The sequence below is a fragment of the Wyeomyia smithii genome, chromosome 1, assembly GCF_029784165.1.
Source record: "Wyeomyia smithii strain HCP4-BCI-WySm-NY-G18 chromosome 1, ASM2978416v1, whole genome shotgun sequence".
Taxonomy (NCBI): domain Eukaryota; kingdom Metazoa; phylum Arthropoda; class Insecta; order Diptera; family Culicidae; genus Wyeomyia; species Wyeomyia smithii.
Window position 1 is genome coordinate 169326812 of NC_073694.1, and position 18870 is coordinate 169345681.

Consider the following 18870-nt stretch of genomic DNA (forward strand, 5'->3'; position numbering starts at 1 on the left):
GTTCGGAAAGCCGATCATTTGTTTTGACACGAACTTGTACACACGTCCCAATCAATCAGTTTCTCCGTCTATCTCTCTCGCTCATTGTTTTCTCTCCGGTACTCGCAGCTCGAACGGCGGATTTGATTTACATTCACAATTGGTCTTCGAGTTTCGACTTGACGCCAGCAGCAGTCGGCAGCAGCTGATTACATATTCCGAAACTTATCAGAGTGCCAAACCGGAGCAGCCAGTTGTTTTCAAACTGTCGTTGTTAGGGGCAGGTTTCTTTGGAACTAGAATTAAATCTGTCATGGTGAAAGCACTGTTGTTGATTTTGCTACTTTGCCTGTCGTCAGCAACGTCGCAGCAGTCAGTGCAAGGTGAAAAATTTCGCTATCAGTTTTCGTAGTTCAGCGCTAGGATCGAAGAAGGCGAAGCATTTCCGGTTCTTGTTATTTTGTTTTATACTGATTTGGTTCTGTGTTTCATGCTTTGTATATGTGTTTGTGCGCTGGCTTTTAGATGCACCACACGTCTGGGAGGTTACCACCCTTTGCAGCATACCGAACGAGCCACAACAGGGCACTTGTACGGCACCGGGTGACTGCGAGGCATACGGTGCCATCAATGACCCGTCCAATTTGAGTTCTGTGGGTCGGCTAAGTTTTTTGAAGCAAATACAGTGCAATGCAACGATGAATCTCGGATCGGAACAGATGTTAGTGGGTGGTGTCTGTTGTCCTAGAGCAGCATCCTACAGGTGAGTTGGGTGTTAAGTCCATCTTCGAAAGATTCAACCCCACATGGTTCACAGTTTGCCGGTAATCAACGAGAGTCTATCGAGACGTATCCGGCCGCAGTCGCCGATGGTTCACTCGCGCTTCGGAGAGGACGAAAGCTGCGGTTTCCAGACGTACGTGGCTAAAATTCGCGGTGGCGAAATCGCCAACATCGACGAGTTTCCCTGGATGGCGATGTTGCTGTACGAAAGCAGTGGGTGTATGCGTTACAGAGCACTACGTGCGAAATGGTACCTTTCGATACTTTTAGGAGATTCCAGTGTTGTTGTGCACGGTTGCGGAGGGGCCCTGATCAGCCGGAACTTTGTCGTCACGGCGGCGCACTGCGTTACTGGACGGGAGTACGACACGAAGGGACCGCTGTAAGTGTGGCATTTGCTTTTGATTTTCGTTAGCGATAACTGCATGTGAGGTGTAACTGGTTGAACAACATACGAGTAAATAGGAAAGGATTTTTTAGCTTTGAGTATAGTTTTTTGAACCTGAGTTCAAGGGTGATCGAATTTAATAATTTATGTTCAGGATAAGCTACTCGATGCGCATTCCAAACGATTTCGGTATGCTGATCAATACTTACGCCTGCCGGTCCAGAGCTACGATGAGTAGGGTAAAAGCACCGGTTTTGGCCATAATATGTTATTCATGAGAGATATTTGGCCTTCTTTCTTAAAAAAATATGTAATTGAATCAGTTCAACGTTGAAATCGGATGAACTCGCCTATATTTTTCACTAACATTGAGTTTAAATAATAAAATTATGTTATTTTGTTTACATATTTTTCAACCAAAAAACTTCTCTAAGCTCTGATTTTGGCCATAGCATTTCTCAATTGGCCACCTATTTTGTCCAATTCGCGAAAAAGTTGAATTCACACGAATTTATTTCATAATTTGACTTTACCATGTAGATGGATTTTATCAGCAGAAAATCCTCGTTATTTAACTAACTAAACTAATATACATTGTATATCAACACTCTATTTCTCGCTTGTTCGGTCCTCATTGGAATTCTGTTTCACTGTCTGGATTCAATTACTCTTGAGTACTGCACACGCACCACAGGAATGCACAGCACCAATATCTCTAGGTATCTAAGCATTGTGATACTATTTAATTGTTATTATTTTTTCGCAACTTTTCATTCTGTTACCACGATCTCAGTTTTTTAAAGATATACGAGTTCGTGCGTGGGTTGCACCGGTAATGGTTAATTGCAAATGCAATGACCCTCTCCGTTGTACCGTTTATTTCACGCTGCGGAAACGATGCACATAAGTTCCACTGTTCGCGTCAAGTGAACCTAACTTGTAAAAAGCTTCAATCATAACCTGCTAAACACCTTTCGAAAATAATTAAAAACAGTGTTGTTTCCATTTACGAATGGAGCTGAAAATCAGGAAACAACTAAAAAAGTTAAGTCAAATTAGTAACTGTTGTCTATAAAGGTTTCATGGAAGTTATCTCTTCCTAACTTGTCTTTGGCTTTGCCATTTATTGGAAATATCGATTGATAAAAATGAGGTTTTAGAACTTCAAACCTTCTCTAAACTCAGTCCAGACAAATTTTCGTAAAAAACACCCACAAAGTTCACACTTGCCCTAGAGACGATTTAACGCGAAATCCGTCTATAATTTGATAACACTATTTACTTTACATAACGCTTGTAGCGCACCCAAACATCCCTCTAATTTTTCCTAACGGGTTTTTTGAAACATTTTGTAGATTTGTTGGTTCTTTTATCTAGACGATATTAAATTCAAACGAATAAATAGTTCATTATGAAAAGTTAATTTTTATTACCAATTAAACAGATTAAACTCGATCTAACAGCACAACGTGTAGCAATACCTTAATAAATGCACAGCGTTGTTTTGATGGGCCTTTCCCAAACTTTCCACCGCTGGGTACCTAGTGTCTCTCCAGTTTTCAATACCATCCGGGAAGAGGAGGAATCAGAGAAGCACGTCTTATAAAAACGAGTTTGGTCTAGGAGTGGTACGAAAGGAACTGCGAAGGCTGGCAATTCAATTGGTAGAGAAGAATCAAGTGAGACAACTCTTCTGTAGGAAAAAGTGCTCGCGGGATGTGCTTAGTAGACTGGGACACGGTCATATGGGAAAAAAGCGATGGTGTTATTTTTTCGCTCCCATGCACTTTTCGTGTTCCTTATGGGTCCTACAACAATGGTGTAAATTTTCAGATCGATCGGTGAAACCCGATTTTTGAAGTTTCCATACGATTTAATATGGGAAAATTCACTTTTTCAAAACTTAGTCTCTAGAGATGTCTAGTTGGCCCCTAAAAATATATCGATACTTGATATTTGTAGGAAATTTTCCTGGAAAAAACTCTTCTGAAGACCATAAGGAGCTACGATGCTTATAGAAAAAGTTATTTTCCTCAAACTGATTGAATATCTGACGAACGGCTCACCGTGGAATTTTTCTAGCAATACTGCTGCAGCATGCTGCTGTTGCAAATTCAACCATGTGATATCGCGTAAAATTTATCTTGGAGGCTTCTCCGAAGATATTATGAGCAAAAATCACACTTTCAAGCTTAATTCCACGCGAATTTTTTTCTCATTCTTAAATAAGTTTGCAAAAGCAACATGCTGTAGCAGTGTTGCTGGTAAAATTCAATGGTGAGCCGTTCGTCAGACATTCAATCAGTTTGGGGTGAATAACTTTTTCTACAAGCATCGCAGCGCCTTACGATCCGGGGAAAAGTTTTTCCCAGGAAAATTTCCTACAAATATCATGTATCGATATATTTTAAAAAGCCAACTAGACATCTTTAGAGAATAAGTTTCGAAAAAGTGGATTTTCCCATATAAAATCGTATGAAAACTTTAAAAATCGGGCGCAAATATATAGTTTCACCGATCGATCTGCAAATTTACACAGTTGTTGTAGGACCCATAAGGAACACGAAAAGTGCATGGGAGCTTACATTTATTTTTTGTCCCACCCTATTGCTTAGCCGACGGGATTTCTGAACTAAAATGTTTAACTGTTATTTGCTCGACGAAAAAAAAAACGTGTCCGACGGGGTGCCTGGGAAACCACAAACTTAAATTCTTGTAACTTTTGCAATTTTCATCCGATTTTGATCTTTTTAGCACCAAAAAACAAATTTCGTAACAAATCACAGAGAAACTGGATTTTAGAGAATGAGACAAATATTTTAGGGCACCGCTAACGCTGATTTGAAAGTATATAAGTTGCTGAATGTTTTTAAGCGGAGTTATGAGTATGTTGAAATTCACGGAGATTTATTTCCATTATTAAATTATTCCAAAGGATAGTGAAATTTTTCAAAGGTTAGAAAGTTAATTGCCAAAAGCTTTATGATTTGAAATTGTTATTGAAATCATATTGCATCATTGGAATGTTCATTATTCTTGAAAATGTTAAAATTGAAAAAAAAAATCATTGAAACTTGACTTTAAAGTGTAATTTGTTTTAAATTGCTTCATCCAGAACTTTTCATCAAAGGCAAATTTCCAGATCATTTGGCATGAAATCGCTCAAATTCGACAAATGACACTACATGTCAGAAATTATTTATAACGCCGTTCGATCCTTGTAGTAGGTAAATTTTATAAAATAAAATCACACGGGAAGGCTCGGACTAGCGATAGCTAAGAGACAACCAAAGACGTTACTGTCTAAGCAAGAAGAGAGCTATACCCTCTGGTTTATTCTTTAAATACCTTCATAGCTGTTCATAAATTTAACGTCTCATCTAGTACTGTTCGAATACACGGCTAAAGAATCTTAATGAATTACATAGGAATGAGGGGCATGATCACATTAGTCATTACAGTTCATTACATCTAAGTTTCATAAAAATGATATAGGCTTTCGTAAGCTAATAATATTCGAAATCTTCACAGATTCTAGACTTCTTCTTTCTGTTCGATCGCCGTAGCAAATTTGATTCAGCTTCGGCTGTTGAATGGTGTTGTTCACCTGCTTCTTGCTCAGCTCCATTGAATCCAACTGATGATCTTGATTCATCGAAAAGAACAGAAACGGCGGGAAATCCATGAAACTCCTCATTGTGTTTCTCAGATGTTTCTTTCCTTTGCTTCCCCAAACGACCTGGCGGAAGGTGATCCAAAATGATTCTTTCCGAACGACGCTTCGATTGGTCGAATAACTTCAGCTGCTACCTGTGTGCTGAAACCAACCGACCTCCATGTGAGACCATCTTCTCTGCTTGTCCGTTGCTCTTAAAAATGTAGCAGCCAAATATGTCCCGGCTGATTCTCCTACTCCAACTCCAAGGTCTCACTATGGTCGCACTCGAACACACAGCAGTGGCAGCACCAATGAATAAAAACTGACACAGCAACCGATGCCAAAAAAAAATCCTTTGGTATCCACCGATGTAAAAAACCATCCAGGAGCAAGCGAAAAAAAAGTGTACCGCAACGGGTAGTAAAAAAGGCAGAGCTTTCCAAATGCCGGAAACCCGAGAAAATCCACCGGTCCGAAGTAACGGCAACAGCAACGATCCGTTCACTTAAGCTAGTCCCAGCAAAAACTGCCGTACTGCCTGGTTAAAAAGTGACAAAAATTAAATCACAATTAGTCAACTTTCTCCGGACAATAAAAACAAAAAAATCTTTGTCTAACTTTTGTTTTGCAAACAAAGTAAACAATAGCTTTCTGCAAATGCGATTTTGCAAAACTAAAATGTCCGCTCCCCAAAAGGCAATATAAATTTCATTACCTGCAGGCAAAGTTCAGCTGCAAGACTGACACAGCAGCTCCAAACCGCAACTCACTAATTTGCACTCGCGGTGACCGAAAAAAAACTGATCACGTCGGGCAAGATCCACCTCGAGCGCCACTTTTATAAGTTAAAATCACCCGGGAAGGTTCGGACTAGCGATAGCTAAGAGACAAGAAGAGAGCTAAACCCTCTGGATTATTCTTTAGATACCTTCTTAGCTGTTCATAAATTTGACATCTCATCTAGTACCGTTCGAATAAACGACTAAAGAATCTTAATAAATTACATAGGAATGAAGGGCATGATCACATTGGTCATTACAATAAAGATTTTTGTTGAACTTATGTAGATAAGTTAGAGTTGTCGCCATAGTATTTGATTCTGCCGTTTTGAGGGTAGCTGGTAAGACAGGTTTTTATGAACTGTCGTGGCAAGAATGTGCCTGCGACGCTATTCAAGGGGTTTTATCCCAACCAGCGGGCAAAGGATTTTGTAGGGCGGCAGATAATCTGGGTTCCTTCATGGTAATCTGCGACAAATCCTCCGGATAGAGAGTTTTTGAATGCATTTTATTTGCTGTATCGAAGAATCGTGATACGGGTCCCAAACAACGCAGGCAGATTCTAAAATTGGAAAAAAAATCAAACAAATTACGAAAGGAGCGAATTGAATTTTCGAAAAATTATTACAAATCCCCTACAATTCCAGTATGGTGTATATATACCTGTGGAAGGAATGGGTGTCAAACACACAACAAAACAAAATTAACAAAATGAATATAAAAAATGAAATGAATAAACAAGTTAACGTTTGGTTTTGTTGATAATCGCAAAATAATACTGCCTAAATTATATTGTAGTCTCCAGCAAAACATCCAATGGTCAAACAACAACGGCAAACGGTTGAACAAGCCGATCATGGTTCTCAATTATTTGGAAAATTATAGTAGCATACGAACAATAATTATGTGCCAGGTGGTAGAATTTTAGTAGCATCATAATGTACAAAGAAAAGAGCAGTGGGCCAAGAATACTGCCCTGAGGAACCCCACAATTGTTGCTAAACAAGGCGGATCGAGAATTCAAGCAAGTTAGTCGAAACGTATCGACCAGAGTAAAACCCATGCTGGGCAATACACTCTTAAAGTTGACTGTCGAATCTCGGTAGTTTATTACCTAGAACGGCATCACTGAGAGCTCGGTTTGAAAAAGTAGCAAGCCCTCCCCGAGCAAGCACTCGAACAGGGGATTCCACGATAATGTTCTACATTTCGCTTATCACCTTTTTTGAATACTGGGGACAATAAAGATTCCTTCCAGTTGCGAGGAAATTGATGACATTCAGGGAGAGATTGAAAATAGCGACTAGCAGTGACATGCATTATTGTCGAACTTTTTCTGCATCTTTCTCAAAAAATTGGCCTTATTTAATTAAGTGGTCGAATGTCCCTATTGGAACACATAGCATAAAGTGACAAAGAATAAAGATCAAACAAACTTTCAATTCCAGTATGGTGTATATACCTGTGGAAAGAATGGGTATCTGAACAAAATGAAACTGAATGCGGCCGCCATTTGAGTATCAAAAGTCATTAACATGCGTTGAAAACCAATACAAAATATAGCCTGGCCGATATTTCTAGGTGGCCCATAACTCTGGGAGAACCGAATTTCATGACAAGTATTATGGGCCAATTTTTAGCAGCGTATTAAAGTAGTAAAAACCTATATTAATCCACCTAGCGGTCAGACCCAGCCTTTCTCATTCAATTTTTTATTTGTAAAAATAGATTTCCATGAACGCTTCAAACCAATAAATGTATATTCACTCTTTAGGTTCTAAAATATTGATGTTGTAATCTTTACACATAAAAATGCAGTCAAGTCTGTCTGTCTGTCTGATCCATATAGGCCCGAAAACTACCGAACCGATCGACGTGAAAATTTGTATGTAGGGGTTTTTGGTGCCGATAAAGGTTACTATGATAGTTTGAGACCCCTCCCTCTTCTGGAAGGGAGGGGTCCCATACAAATGAAACAAGAATTTCTGCACAACTCAAGAACAAACCAAGCAAATGAAACCGAATTTGGCATGTGGATGTTTTAAGGGGTAACTAATATGTCCATAATAGTTGGATGAAACACAAATTTGTGCTCATCTCGAGAACTAATCAACCAAATGGAGCAAAACTTGGCAGGTAAATGTTTTTAGTGGTAACAAATATGTACATAATGGTTTGAAACCCGACTCCCTCTTCTATAAGGGAGGGATCCCATGAAAATGAAACACAAATTTCGCACAGCTCAAGAACCAATCAAGAAAATACAACCAAATTTGGTATGTGAATGTTTTTAGAGGTAACAAATATGTCCATAATGGTTTGACGCCCCTCCCTCTTCTGGAAGTACATAATTCTTCACAAATTTCTGCACATCTCGCGAACTAATCAACTAAATGAAACCATATTGGCAGGTGAATGTTTTTAGTGGTAACAAATATGTTCCATAATCGACCTCAGACAACATTGTGGATTGTAAGATGGCAACTTCCGGTTTCTGGAAAACAGCCGAAAATGGCCGATTTCCACCCAATATAATAATATCCGGATCTAGAATAATACACAGGAGCTAAAATCGACCACAGATAGCATTTTGAATTCTAAGATGGCGACTTCCGGTTTCTGAAAACAGCAGAAAATGACCAAATACCACCCAATATGAGTTTTTCTTCAACCAGTATGCCGTTCAAATCCAGAAATTGTCTCCAAATACCATTATGAAATCCAAAATGGCGACTTCCAGTGTTGGAAAAACAGCAGCAAATGACCAAATACCACCCAATATGGGTATTTCCGGAACCGTGATGATGCATTGGAGCACAAATCGACTTCAGACAACATTTTGAATTGTAAGATGGCAACTTCCGGTTTCTGGAAAACAACCTGAAATGGACGATTCCTATTAAATATATATTAACAAATTTGTTCTATAATCGTCCTCAGGCAACATTTTGGACGATTCCCATTAAATATGAGTATCTCCGGAACCAGAAAGATGCAAGGAGCTAACAATTGACCTCAGGCACCATTTTGAATTGCTAAATGGCAAATTATAGGCAACAGTCGGAAATGACCGAAAAATATTCAATATGGATGTTTCCGTAAACGTGATGATGCATAGAAACCAAACATTGACCCTGGACACAATTTTGAATTTGAAGACGACCACTTTTAGTTTCTGGAAAACAACCTCCCAATATGGGTATTTCCGGTGTCAGATTGATGCCAGAAAGTCTGCTGATAATGACAGAATACCACCCAATATGAATATATTCTGAATTAAGGCGATGTACAGAAGCCAACAGACGAGGATGTTGTCATTTCGATAAAACCAATCATTTCAAACGCTTTGTTATTTGACTTTGATCATATCCTATGGCCGATTCGTCGTGCATTTGCAGACTTCAAACAAACCGCAAGGAATCAATGAACTTGGAGCGTTCAAATAGTACGACACCACATTTAAATTATGTTGAGGCCACATATATCGATCAAAGCAGGTATAGTTTTAAATAGTCTTTGAATTTCTCTTCTTTCCATAACTTTTGAGCCACATATCAAATTGTTATGAAGTTTGTTATTTGTAAGTTTGAGAGATGACTCGTTCGTATGACACTAGTTATGTTCAAATAAGTCATGTAATCTTTGAGATAATAGACTTTCGTTGTTTTATTAACAATTCAATACATAACGGTTGCTTCAGTTCGATTATAATCAAATGAAATGGGAACGTATAGGGCTGCCAAACTTTGAAACCACGTGTTCAATCATAATTCATCAGTTAACCCTTAACTAGCCCGCTCATCTGATAATAATAATCAAATCGGTTGTGTAGTTTCTGAGATAATAAAGTTTCGTGATTTTCACAAGTCGGCACGTTACAAATGAAGTTACAGTTCGATTACAGTAAAATTCAATAGAGTCTTCTGGAGCAGCTTGACCTTCCATTTGTCACTGATTTTATGAAAATCGGTTCAGCCATCTCTGAGAAACATGAGTGAGATTGAACAGTCTTCAGAACACGTTTCTCTTCATAACTTTTGAACCACAAGTTCAATCTTTATGAAATTCAAAATTTAGAGAATTTCTAGGTAGCCCGTTCTTTTGAGATCAATTTTGTTCAAATCGGTTGTGTAGTTTGTGAGATATTGATGTTTCATGATTTTCACATTTTTAAACATAACCTCTAAACTAACAATCCGATTACAATAAAATTCAATAGGGTCTTATGGGGCAACAAGACCTTTCATTTGCAATTAATTTCATGAAAATCGGTCCAGCCATCTCTGAGAAAAGTGAGTGAGAATAAAAATCTGCACATACACACGCACACATACACACACACACACACACATACAGAAAATGCTCAGCTCGTCGAACTAAGTCGAGTGATATATGCCATTCGGCCCTTTGGAGCACTTTTATATCTTCGGTTTTGCAAGTGATTGCTATACCTTTCTAGGAGAAATTCAAAAATGGATATTCCATAATTCCATAATTCAAAATGGATATTCCATAATTCGATAATTACATACCAATTATTTACAATTTCATTCATTTTGTTGAATAAAATAAAGTTTGCACGAATTCTATCCTTATTTTCCACGACCGACTTTTTGCGACTGTGGTTAAAACAACAACAAATTATCAGTTGTCGGGAGTCTACCGACATTTATTCGAAAACTCAAGAGTTCAGCTCATTAGTGCAGCGGTTTCGCACAAAAGGCATATAGAGACATGTTGTTCACATCCATTAAACTTCAATTTGACTATTAAAAGTTATTGACATATGTTAATACGCAATACAAAGGGCAGACTGATCCATAATACTGGTTGACCCATAATACTGGGTGACTGTCACTCAGCCTGTTTTAACGAATTTACTCTATTCTTACAGTAATCGTTTGTAATGTAACTTAGTCTGCCATAATGCGGAAATTTGTGATTTTATGATACATACCATCTAATATGGATATGTGCGGAGCCGGGATGATATCCGTAAATCGACCCCAATTACCATTTCGAATCCAAAACCACCACATTATTTTCAGAGAGTTATTTCATTGGTGTTGAATACATGTTACTGACATAACCATTTTGATACATCATAGTCTATCTCAATATTAACGTTAAAGAGAGCTGAAAGATAATTAATACTAAAATTCACCGCTTCGAACCATCAAATTTAATTATCACTTCCAATCTAAAATATTCCCTAACTTATCGCTAAAATCGCAGTCAGGGAGTCAGGGAGTTGTAATTCCGCATTATCTTGCGGTCGTGTCTCATACACAGTCTTTCTAATTTTTTAATAACTGTTTTTTATTGCGATGTCTAATATTTATTTCAATTTATGTTTGCTGGAATAATTTCGTTTAAAAAACCAAATCAAATTTTCTCGATTCTCGATAAATATTTTTTTTTTTTGACGAATTGGTGACTCAGATTTTTCTTGAATTCAAAATTCTCTACTAGCTCAAAAAAAGCAGGCCGATAATAAAAAAAACTAACAGAGTATTCTAAAAAATAATAGTATATGACCGAGTGCAGAAAATTTCGATGGATTGCAATGGAATAGTAAAGTAAGTAAGATCGAGTCAACTTAGGTATGATATGAGCTCAGGTATAACAAAGTAGGATGAAATGTGATTAAGTACTATAGCGTATAAAGGAGCACAAATAAAGAGGAACGGATAACGATAGACGTGCCAAAGACGTTCGATACCCTTTAAAAAATATTTTAAAAAGCAAATTAACAAAGATATAAAAATATTATAGGGTATCGAACGTCTTCGTCAATGGTTCTCTTCGGCCCCCTTTTGCATAAGATTGCTGCAGAAAAACTGCCGAAAAAAAAACACTGACGAAGACGTTCGATACCCTAGATATTAGAAAGCATAACGAGATATTTGCTGCAAAGTAATTGAAATAAATATGATAAAATATAATTGAAAACAACAGATTAGAATTATGCTTCAATTTTTTGATCTCCTGACCAATCAATAGCCATTATAATCTGCTATATAAAATTTCATAACGCTATCAAGTATATATTTAAAGCAGCTCAATTTTAACAAAATCTAAAGTTAGCTTTAAAATCACATCGCATCTCTTAGAAAACCCTCAAAATTAAATCCTCGAATATTTCCGAGAGAAAAAGGATTGAAACTATTTTATCATAACAACGTTGACGATGCCAAGTAGACTTACTAAACGAGAGTGTCATACTTTTTGGAAAAAGTCACCCTATCTTAGATTATCTAGCCTCAAGACAAAGCCCCAGTCTTATAGCTTCATAACTTTTGTAGTAGTAACAAAGCAAAAATCGAGTTTGCTGCACCTCTCATATTTGTTATATAGCTTAAATTCACTCACTAGATGAATAACTAAATTCCAAGCCATCATTTTGTCACCCAAATCACACCATCACAGCAAATACGTCCGGCTCCGCGAGTACAACGTGTACGACGATCCAGACTGCGTGATCGAGCAGAATTTCAGGGACTGCTCGGAGGAAAAGTTCGACGCTACCCCGCGGAATGTCATCGTCCATCCGGAGTACGACAACGAGGGCACCAATAAGCACCACGACATCGCACTGATCGAGATCGACCGAAGTCCACCGTATTCGGATTTCCTGCGACCGATCTGCCTTCCAGAGCCGGAACTGGACAACGGGGCTTCCGACGGCATGAAGCTGACCGTTTCAGGCTGGGGCCGCACGGAAATCTGTAGGTTGACGTAGAAGTTCAGTCAAATTAAGATTAACCAATTTAAACTATTTCTACAGTTCGCAAGCAACTAGGCAACAACGCGCTCAGTCCAATCAAGCTGAAAGTGGTGCTGCCGTATGTCGATTTGGAATCGTGTAAAAAGCTGTTTCGTCCGCAGGGCTTACAAATCGGTTCCGGGCAGCTGTGTGCTGGTGGCCAAAAGGCGAAGGACTCCTGTGGAGGCGACAGTGGCTCCCCGTTGATGTACTACGATACTCGAAAAGGTGTCTGGGTGCTGACCGGACTCGTCTCGCTCGGGGTACGTGAATGTGGCACCGAAGGCATCCCCGGCGTGTACACTAACGTGCGCGAGTACTTGGCCTGGCTGAAGTCGAACGCGCAACTGTAGAACGAATGGAAATAAATGCGCTAGGCGAGTAGAATGCTTTTGCTAAATTGTATGTGTGTCTTCTATGAAAAGTGATAGCGCCAATCACCGCCATATCATTGGGTTTTTTCAAGTCAACAATTTAATTCTAGATTGATCTGGGAGGAGGTAGTGTAAAACGTGAAGCAAAAGATTTTTTTCCTAGTATTTCATTTTTTCGACTACAAGAGCTATTAGCGAATTTATGAATTAGGGCTGCGAAAAAAAAAATTGGAATAAAATTCGAAGATAAATTGTTATTTAAATCAAAGGGTTTTTTTTTTGTTCAAAACTCCGGTGTACTCTTTGTAACACTTTTTAACTTTTCCAAATGAATATTAGAGCAGCCATTCACCGACCGTTCTCAGCTTCCCGTCATTAGGGAAATTAAAATTTGATTTATATCCCGGAAAGTAAACTAATGCGAAATAAAAGTAGAAAAGCAGCAATTTATTAAATTTATATTTTAATTCATTTAAAAAAAAAGACTGAGAAAATGATACAATTCCCTAATAACCACAAAAATTCTTAAAATGATTTCTTTGGACAGAAAATAACATACATTTTCAAATAAAAACGATTGTTTCGATGAAAATTGAGAAATTAAAACTGTTTCCGTAAAAATGTTATATCGGTTGGAACTACCAAATTTAAATTAAAATTGGCCACACTTGTCGAAACACGTAAACTTACTTGCAAAATACGAATAGAAATACGATCAAAAACGATATATTTCTGGATTTTTTTTGGGTTTATTTCCTTTGAAAATCATCTTATAAACAATTTTTCGGACGTTTTACGTCCGTCCGTTCTACGTATAAGAAAAGGAAAAAAAGTGGTTTTGAACATAAAATATAAATTCCAATCGACAACAAAAACGGGATTTTTTAAAACAAATGATCCTAGACGAATTCAAGGTTGAAGAGCTCGCTTTGACATGCTTTGACGTTTACTGCATTTCTGAGACATTTGGCAAAAAAAATTATTTTTTTCGATATCGAAAAATTTAACTCCCGTAATAAGCACCGTTGACAATTTTCGTCATGAAGGCGTTGTCACGCCGTGTGTATTGGGCCCTTAAATGACGCTGAGAATCAGGGATTTTTAGATGTTTAATTTTTCAACGCTAGCAGATTTTATTTTAAGTCTTTTTATACTGTGTTCAACTGTTTTCAAAATGTGAGCAAATTTTTCCCTGTTTAAGCACTATTTCTATTTGAGCTTTAAGTAGATTTATGTTTAGTTTACAAGAAAATTGTCCGGATTATTGAATGATTGCAGTTATATTTTTCGAAACATCCAACATTTTTTATAGAAACGTAATTTGTTTATTTGCAGTGGATACTGTCTGAAAATGTGATTAAGGGGTTATATACCTTTTGACGTTGGACTAACGTCTATATCGAAGTTAGGCACCTGAATTTGAAAATCTAGTAATCCAACCGGGGAAAACCAGGGAAAAGTGGTCAGGTTTTGAGCGCTTATATATCAGTCATTTCTTTTCAAAATTTCGAGGTTTTGGCATCAACCGATCAGAAATTCTTTTACGGTTGAATTTATGTAACAAAAATAACCTATTGTTCGAGATACACTATTGAAAAATTGATAAATCACATCGATTGTCTAAATCATACCGAGCAACCAATCACCACCTCTCTTCACAAGCACAGTCGACACTAACGGATACAACCGATCTGACTTTGTAAACAGTCTCACAGCTTTCAACCAATAACGAGCTCGCTTTCGGTAGCTGCAACAGGTGTTTCAACACCGTTTTAAAATGCTTTATTTATCATTACCACTGAACAGATTCTAAACACCAATGGCTTGATTGGTAGGGGAAATATTGCGCAAGATTGTCATATAATAATTTAAATATGTTTTCGATACTAAACTAGTTAAAAGTTGTGTTAAAAGTCGTGCACATTCAACCAATCACAAGCTCGCTTCTTGTTTGCTCGCGGATGGATTTTTGCTTTGGGCTATATAATAGCCTGTGTCGTCTCATAGCAGTCATCAGTTAACAAGTGAAAAGCCACCAGGCCGGTCTTGTATAATCAGCAGCGGTGGCTGATTCCAGCGGCCAAACTGAGCTGCAGCAGAACCAGAGCGGTGGTATCAGGCAGCAGCGGCGGAGGTAGTGGGAAGCTGCATTTCTTCATTCAGTTCGGTTCTCCTTCGATCTGAGTTGGACCCCACCAGCGGTAATCCAATTCAGATATCGTTGGATGAAAACAGCCAGAAACTGCACGAGCCAGCACCGCCACTAGGAAAGCTACCGCCATTACCGTGTGTGCAGTGTGCACATATAGCGTATGTGCATCTGTATTGCTATGACATTTGCGATGATAGGGATGGCGCTGTTGCGTGTGTACGGCTAGCTATAGCGTGTGTAAGACACTAGCATGTGTAGCATTTTATGGCTATTGCGTGTATATCTTCAGCGTGTGTACGGATAGTTATAGCTTGTGTGTGGATAGCTGCTGCGTGTGTAATGATTAGTTATAGCGTATGTATGGATAGTAATAGCACATGGTTGCATAGCTTATGCGTGTGTATAGATAGTTGTATCGGATGTATGGAAAGGAATAGCGTGTGTATGGATAGCTATAGCTACAGCGTGTGTATGAATAGTTTTAACGCGTGTTTAGATAGTTATAGCATGTGTGTGAATAACTATAGCGGGTGTTTATCGAAGATTATTATTGTCATTGAAAATATTAAAACGTCTTAACGAACACAGTTGTGAATTTGATTTTACAGCAGCGATTTCAACTTCTTCAGCCAGTCTTTATTCATCGAGGAAAAATTACTACCTATGAATGATCAACACTTATTTACTAGAAATTTGATTTAGATCAAAACGGGTTCTTTTGAGTATCATAAATTATTGGTAAAAAGAGTTGCAAGTTTTCTCAATGAGCATTCATTAAATTTTCGTTTTTGTTTCTCGGTGCGCGGTTTTGATTTTGTTTCTCGCACACAGAGAAAGAAACAAACTTGTCGCTATCGTGAAAAATAACAAAACAATTAGAAATGCTCTAAATCACAACTGAAGAAGTTAAGATATTTTCCTGTCACTCGCCCAAACCTTGATAATAACTACCGAAAAACGTGTGATTGAGCTCTTGCTATATTGAGTTGTTGAACCAAACGTTTTTTTTTTCAAATACATGAAGTTATATGCTGGGCTGGAACTAACCTAGCATGAGTTTTATCGATTAAATGTCAAACAATTTTCAAATTTAAAACTTTCGGTTGAATCGTTCTGGGCTCCAATTTCAGATAGTTTCGTAAAGTTTGCTTTTTGCTTAGATATGAAAATTTTACCAATTCGCTCAATTAAATGATTGTCTTGGTAGTGCAGCAAACAAAGGGTTGATTCGAATATGTATGAAATGACAGCGATTAAATGAAAGATATCCATTCTTTTAGTATATATTATTATTTATAACGTTTAACGTCTCAACATTCAGAAATACACTGTTAGATAAAATTGCAGCAAATACTAGAGTTGCAATTGTTTCTATTAATTGTTTTAATGGAATATAAGAATACCGTAGTCCAACGTCATGCGGTCGTGTCTTGAATACCACCCTCCTACTTTTTAGTTTTCGAAAAACCGAAAAAAAATTTATTGTTTTATCTTCAAATACAACATCTTGAGAACATTTTCACATATGTTCATAAAGATCTGAGCAATAGGAAGAAAGTTAGAGCGATTCGCAGCGCGCCTCGCCACGGCCACATAAGCTAAATTTGAAACTTTACACGCGATTATCTCGGAATAGTGTTTTCCGAAAAATGATTTTGCCGTGATCCTGATTGCGGGAAAACTACTGAACCGATTTCCTTCATCTTTTTTTTTAATTTTCGTTATTGAATTTGCCAGTCCTTGAACGATCGCTTTTTGAAACATACAGTTACATTTTGCCGCAAAAAAATTTTAGTGCAATTTTTAGCGCTCAAAACGTGCATTTTTTGGGAAAAACGTTCCCGTTTGCACTGAAAACAAAATACTCATAAAAGCGATCGTTCAAGGACCCGGCACACTTCTAAACTAATGAAATAATATGAGTTTTTTGATTTCGGTTGATCCGCTGAGTCTCTATCAGGATCACCGCAAGCCTCTGCAAAAAAATAGCGTTTCGGGGAAACGGCCATTACTCCAGTAATAATTGGTATATCTTAAAATCAAAATTATTTTTTTTTTGTTGATAAACTGTGCTTTCAGAAAAATACCCCTGTGATGCAATGAAAATGGTGCTATGCACTTAAAAATAGATTTAATCTTCTCTCATTTTTCTCGACCAAAAAGAAATATAACCCCTTAAATGCAGCATACCTTTATAACTTTTGTAGATCGAGTAAAGATGTTTGTAGGGGGCAATTCTGAAACCAGGCCAACAGTAACACGGCCTGGCGAGAATTGGCCATACAGTAAACAAACCTGCGATGGAAATAGACCGTCGAAAAGGAGACCATTATATTCCTTTATGATAACAAGCAACACTCTGTAAAACGATGAAACATCCATTTTATTATCAATACTCGAGACTCGGAAGGAATGGATGATTAATTGTGTGTTGCATTGCAAGTAATAGCCCAGCGCTCTCACTCTCGATAATTATCGTCTCGCGATTTTATTCTCTTGTGTTCACACTATCTTCTATCGGCAAAGAGTGAATCATCTTTTGCAGAGCTATTGTAAACTCAATTTCTGAGAGAGAATGAAATGAATTTGTTCATACTTGGAATGGCATCGTACAATAATTGTTGTCACAAACAACAAATAGACGAAGTTGACTCAAACGCTGAAAAAGGTCGAATGTTTATCGCTGATCACCAGCATTGCTTTCTGTTATTAATGACTAGCTGACCCGGCAAACTTTGTCCCACCCAGTTTCTTCTCTATTTAAATAATTTTAAAATTCCAAACCAAAGTTATAGTCAAAACAATTTTTGGTTATTAACATAATCACTATTTCGTTAAGAGCAAAAGTGGTACATGATCAGTCTGTGCATGTTAAATGAATTGTAAGTCGAGGATCTTAGGATATAAAACAATCATATCTTCAGCAAAGTTGGTCAAGTGATTGAGTACTTTCAGATGCAGATATGTGTGCTTTGGAATTTTCTCACTACGTGGCGCTAGTGTACCCGTGACAATTTCGTAACAGGAAGAAACCACTCCCAGGCGAAAATAAATGATCTCATGACAGAAAGTTACTCAAGTTTTCCATCAGATAACCCTCCGAAAGGAGTTACCGTAAACAAGATAAATTTTGAAAAACAGGTCCTAGTCTGGATACGGTTTATATTTTTCCAAGGCTTATTTCAGCTCGCTCATTTTTCGCTCCTCTAACTACATACACTGTATGTTTGTCTTTCCGTGTTTTTTTTTTCGAAACTATATTATTGCAGATAAGATACCATAACATCAAAGAAAAGCCGAGATCTGAGAACTTATACCAGAGTTTTAGCCAAATTATTTTCAGTTTTCCTCTTCTACGATACTTCTGGATCCGGAGGGCAACCGGTAGTCTACCGAACCTGGGTGAACCTGGGTCCATCGTGTAGTTATCATCGGCCGAATAACAATTTTAAAGATACCAGGGTGTTTTCCTTTCAATTGACCCCAGTCGATCTAGATTATGTAAAATTTCTTCTGTTGCCAAATACATATACACTAGCGCCACGAAGTGACAGAATTTCTCAACAAACAGATCATCATTTTATAATACTCAATCACTTGGACAACTCTGCTGAAACATTGATGTTCTTTGTTCTAAGATTAGCGAGCTATAATGCATCCTTCATGCTAAGACTGGACATGTACCACTTTTGCTCTCAACGTTTTCTGGTTGTCATTATTTTTCCCATAGAACAAATGTGGTACGTGTTTTTCCATTTAAGTTTGTGTCAGTTTTTCAACCATAACTCGTTATGCTTTCATGTACCGTCTTTTGAAACCTTTCCAGCAATGATTTAGTGCAGTTATGTTGGAAAAAATTGTTGAAAATAAAAAACAATTTCTTCTCTTGAAAAAATTACTTAATGGCACATGTACTACTTTCGCTCTCAACGGCTCAATTCCAGGCTAAATATCCATATTTAGTGATATTCGGCTGTTTCGATTTTTGGCT

At 37.6% G+C, this 18870-nt stretch overlaps 1 protein-coding gene across 1 annotated transcript; it reads left to right on the top strand.

Moving 5' to 3' along the window:
• The first annotated feature begins 127 nt into the window (after nucleotides 1-127).
• Nucleotides 128-12753, top strand: LOC129718703 (CLIP domain-containing serine protease B8-like). Its single transcript, XM_055669747.1, has 6 exons — nucleotides 128-362; nucleotides 505-742; nucleotides 797-975; nucleotides 1033-1144; nucleotides 12017-12315; nucleotides 12375-12753. Exons 1-6 carry the CDS (start codon nucleotides 293-295, stop codon nucleotides 12704-12706), a joined length of 1230 nt encoding a protein of 409 aa, XP_055525722.1. The 5' UTR covers nucleotides 128-292; the 3' UTR covers nucleotides 12707-12753.
• The last annotated feature ends 6117 nt before the right edge of the window (nucleotides 12754-18870 follow it).

What these genes read in the sequence shown, in the direction of transcription:
- LOC129718703 (XM_055669747.1), top strand. Translation starts at nt 293, where the DNA reads ATGGTGAAAGCACTGTTGTTGATTTTGCTACTTTGCCTGTCGTCAGCA. An exon ending in GATGTTGCTGTACGAAAGCA is followed by an intron (nt 976 to 1,032) that starts GTGGGTGTATGC and finishes CGATACTTTTAG; the next exon opens with GAGATTCCAGTGTTGTTGTG. An exon ending in CTGGGGCCGCACGGAAATCT is followed by an intron (nt 12,316 to 12,374) that starts GTAGGTTGACGT and finishes CTATTTCTACAG; the next exon opens with TTCGCAAGCAACTAGGCAAC.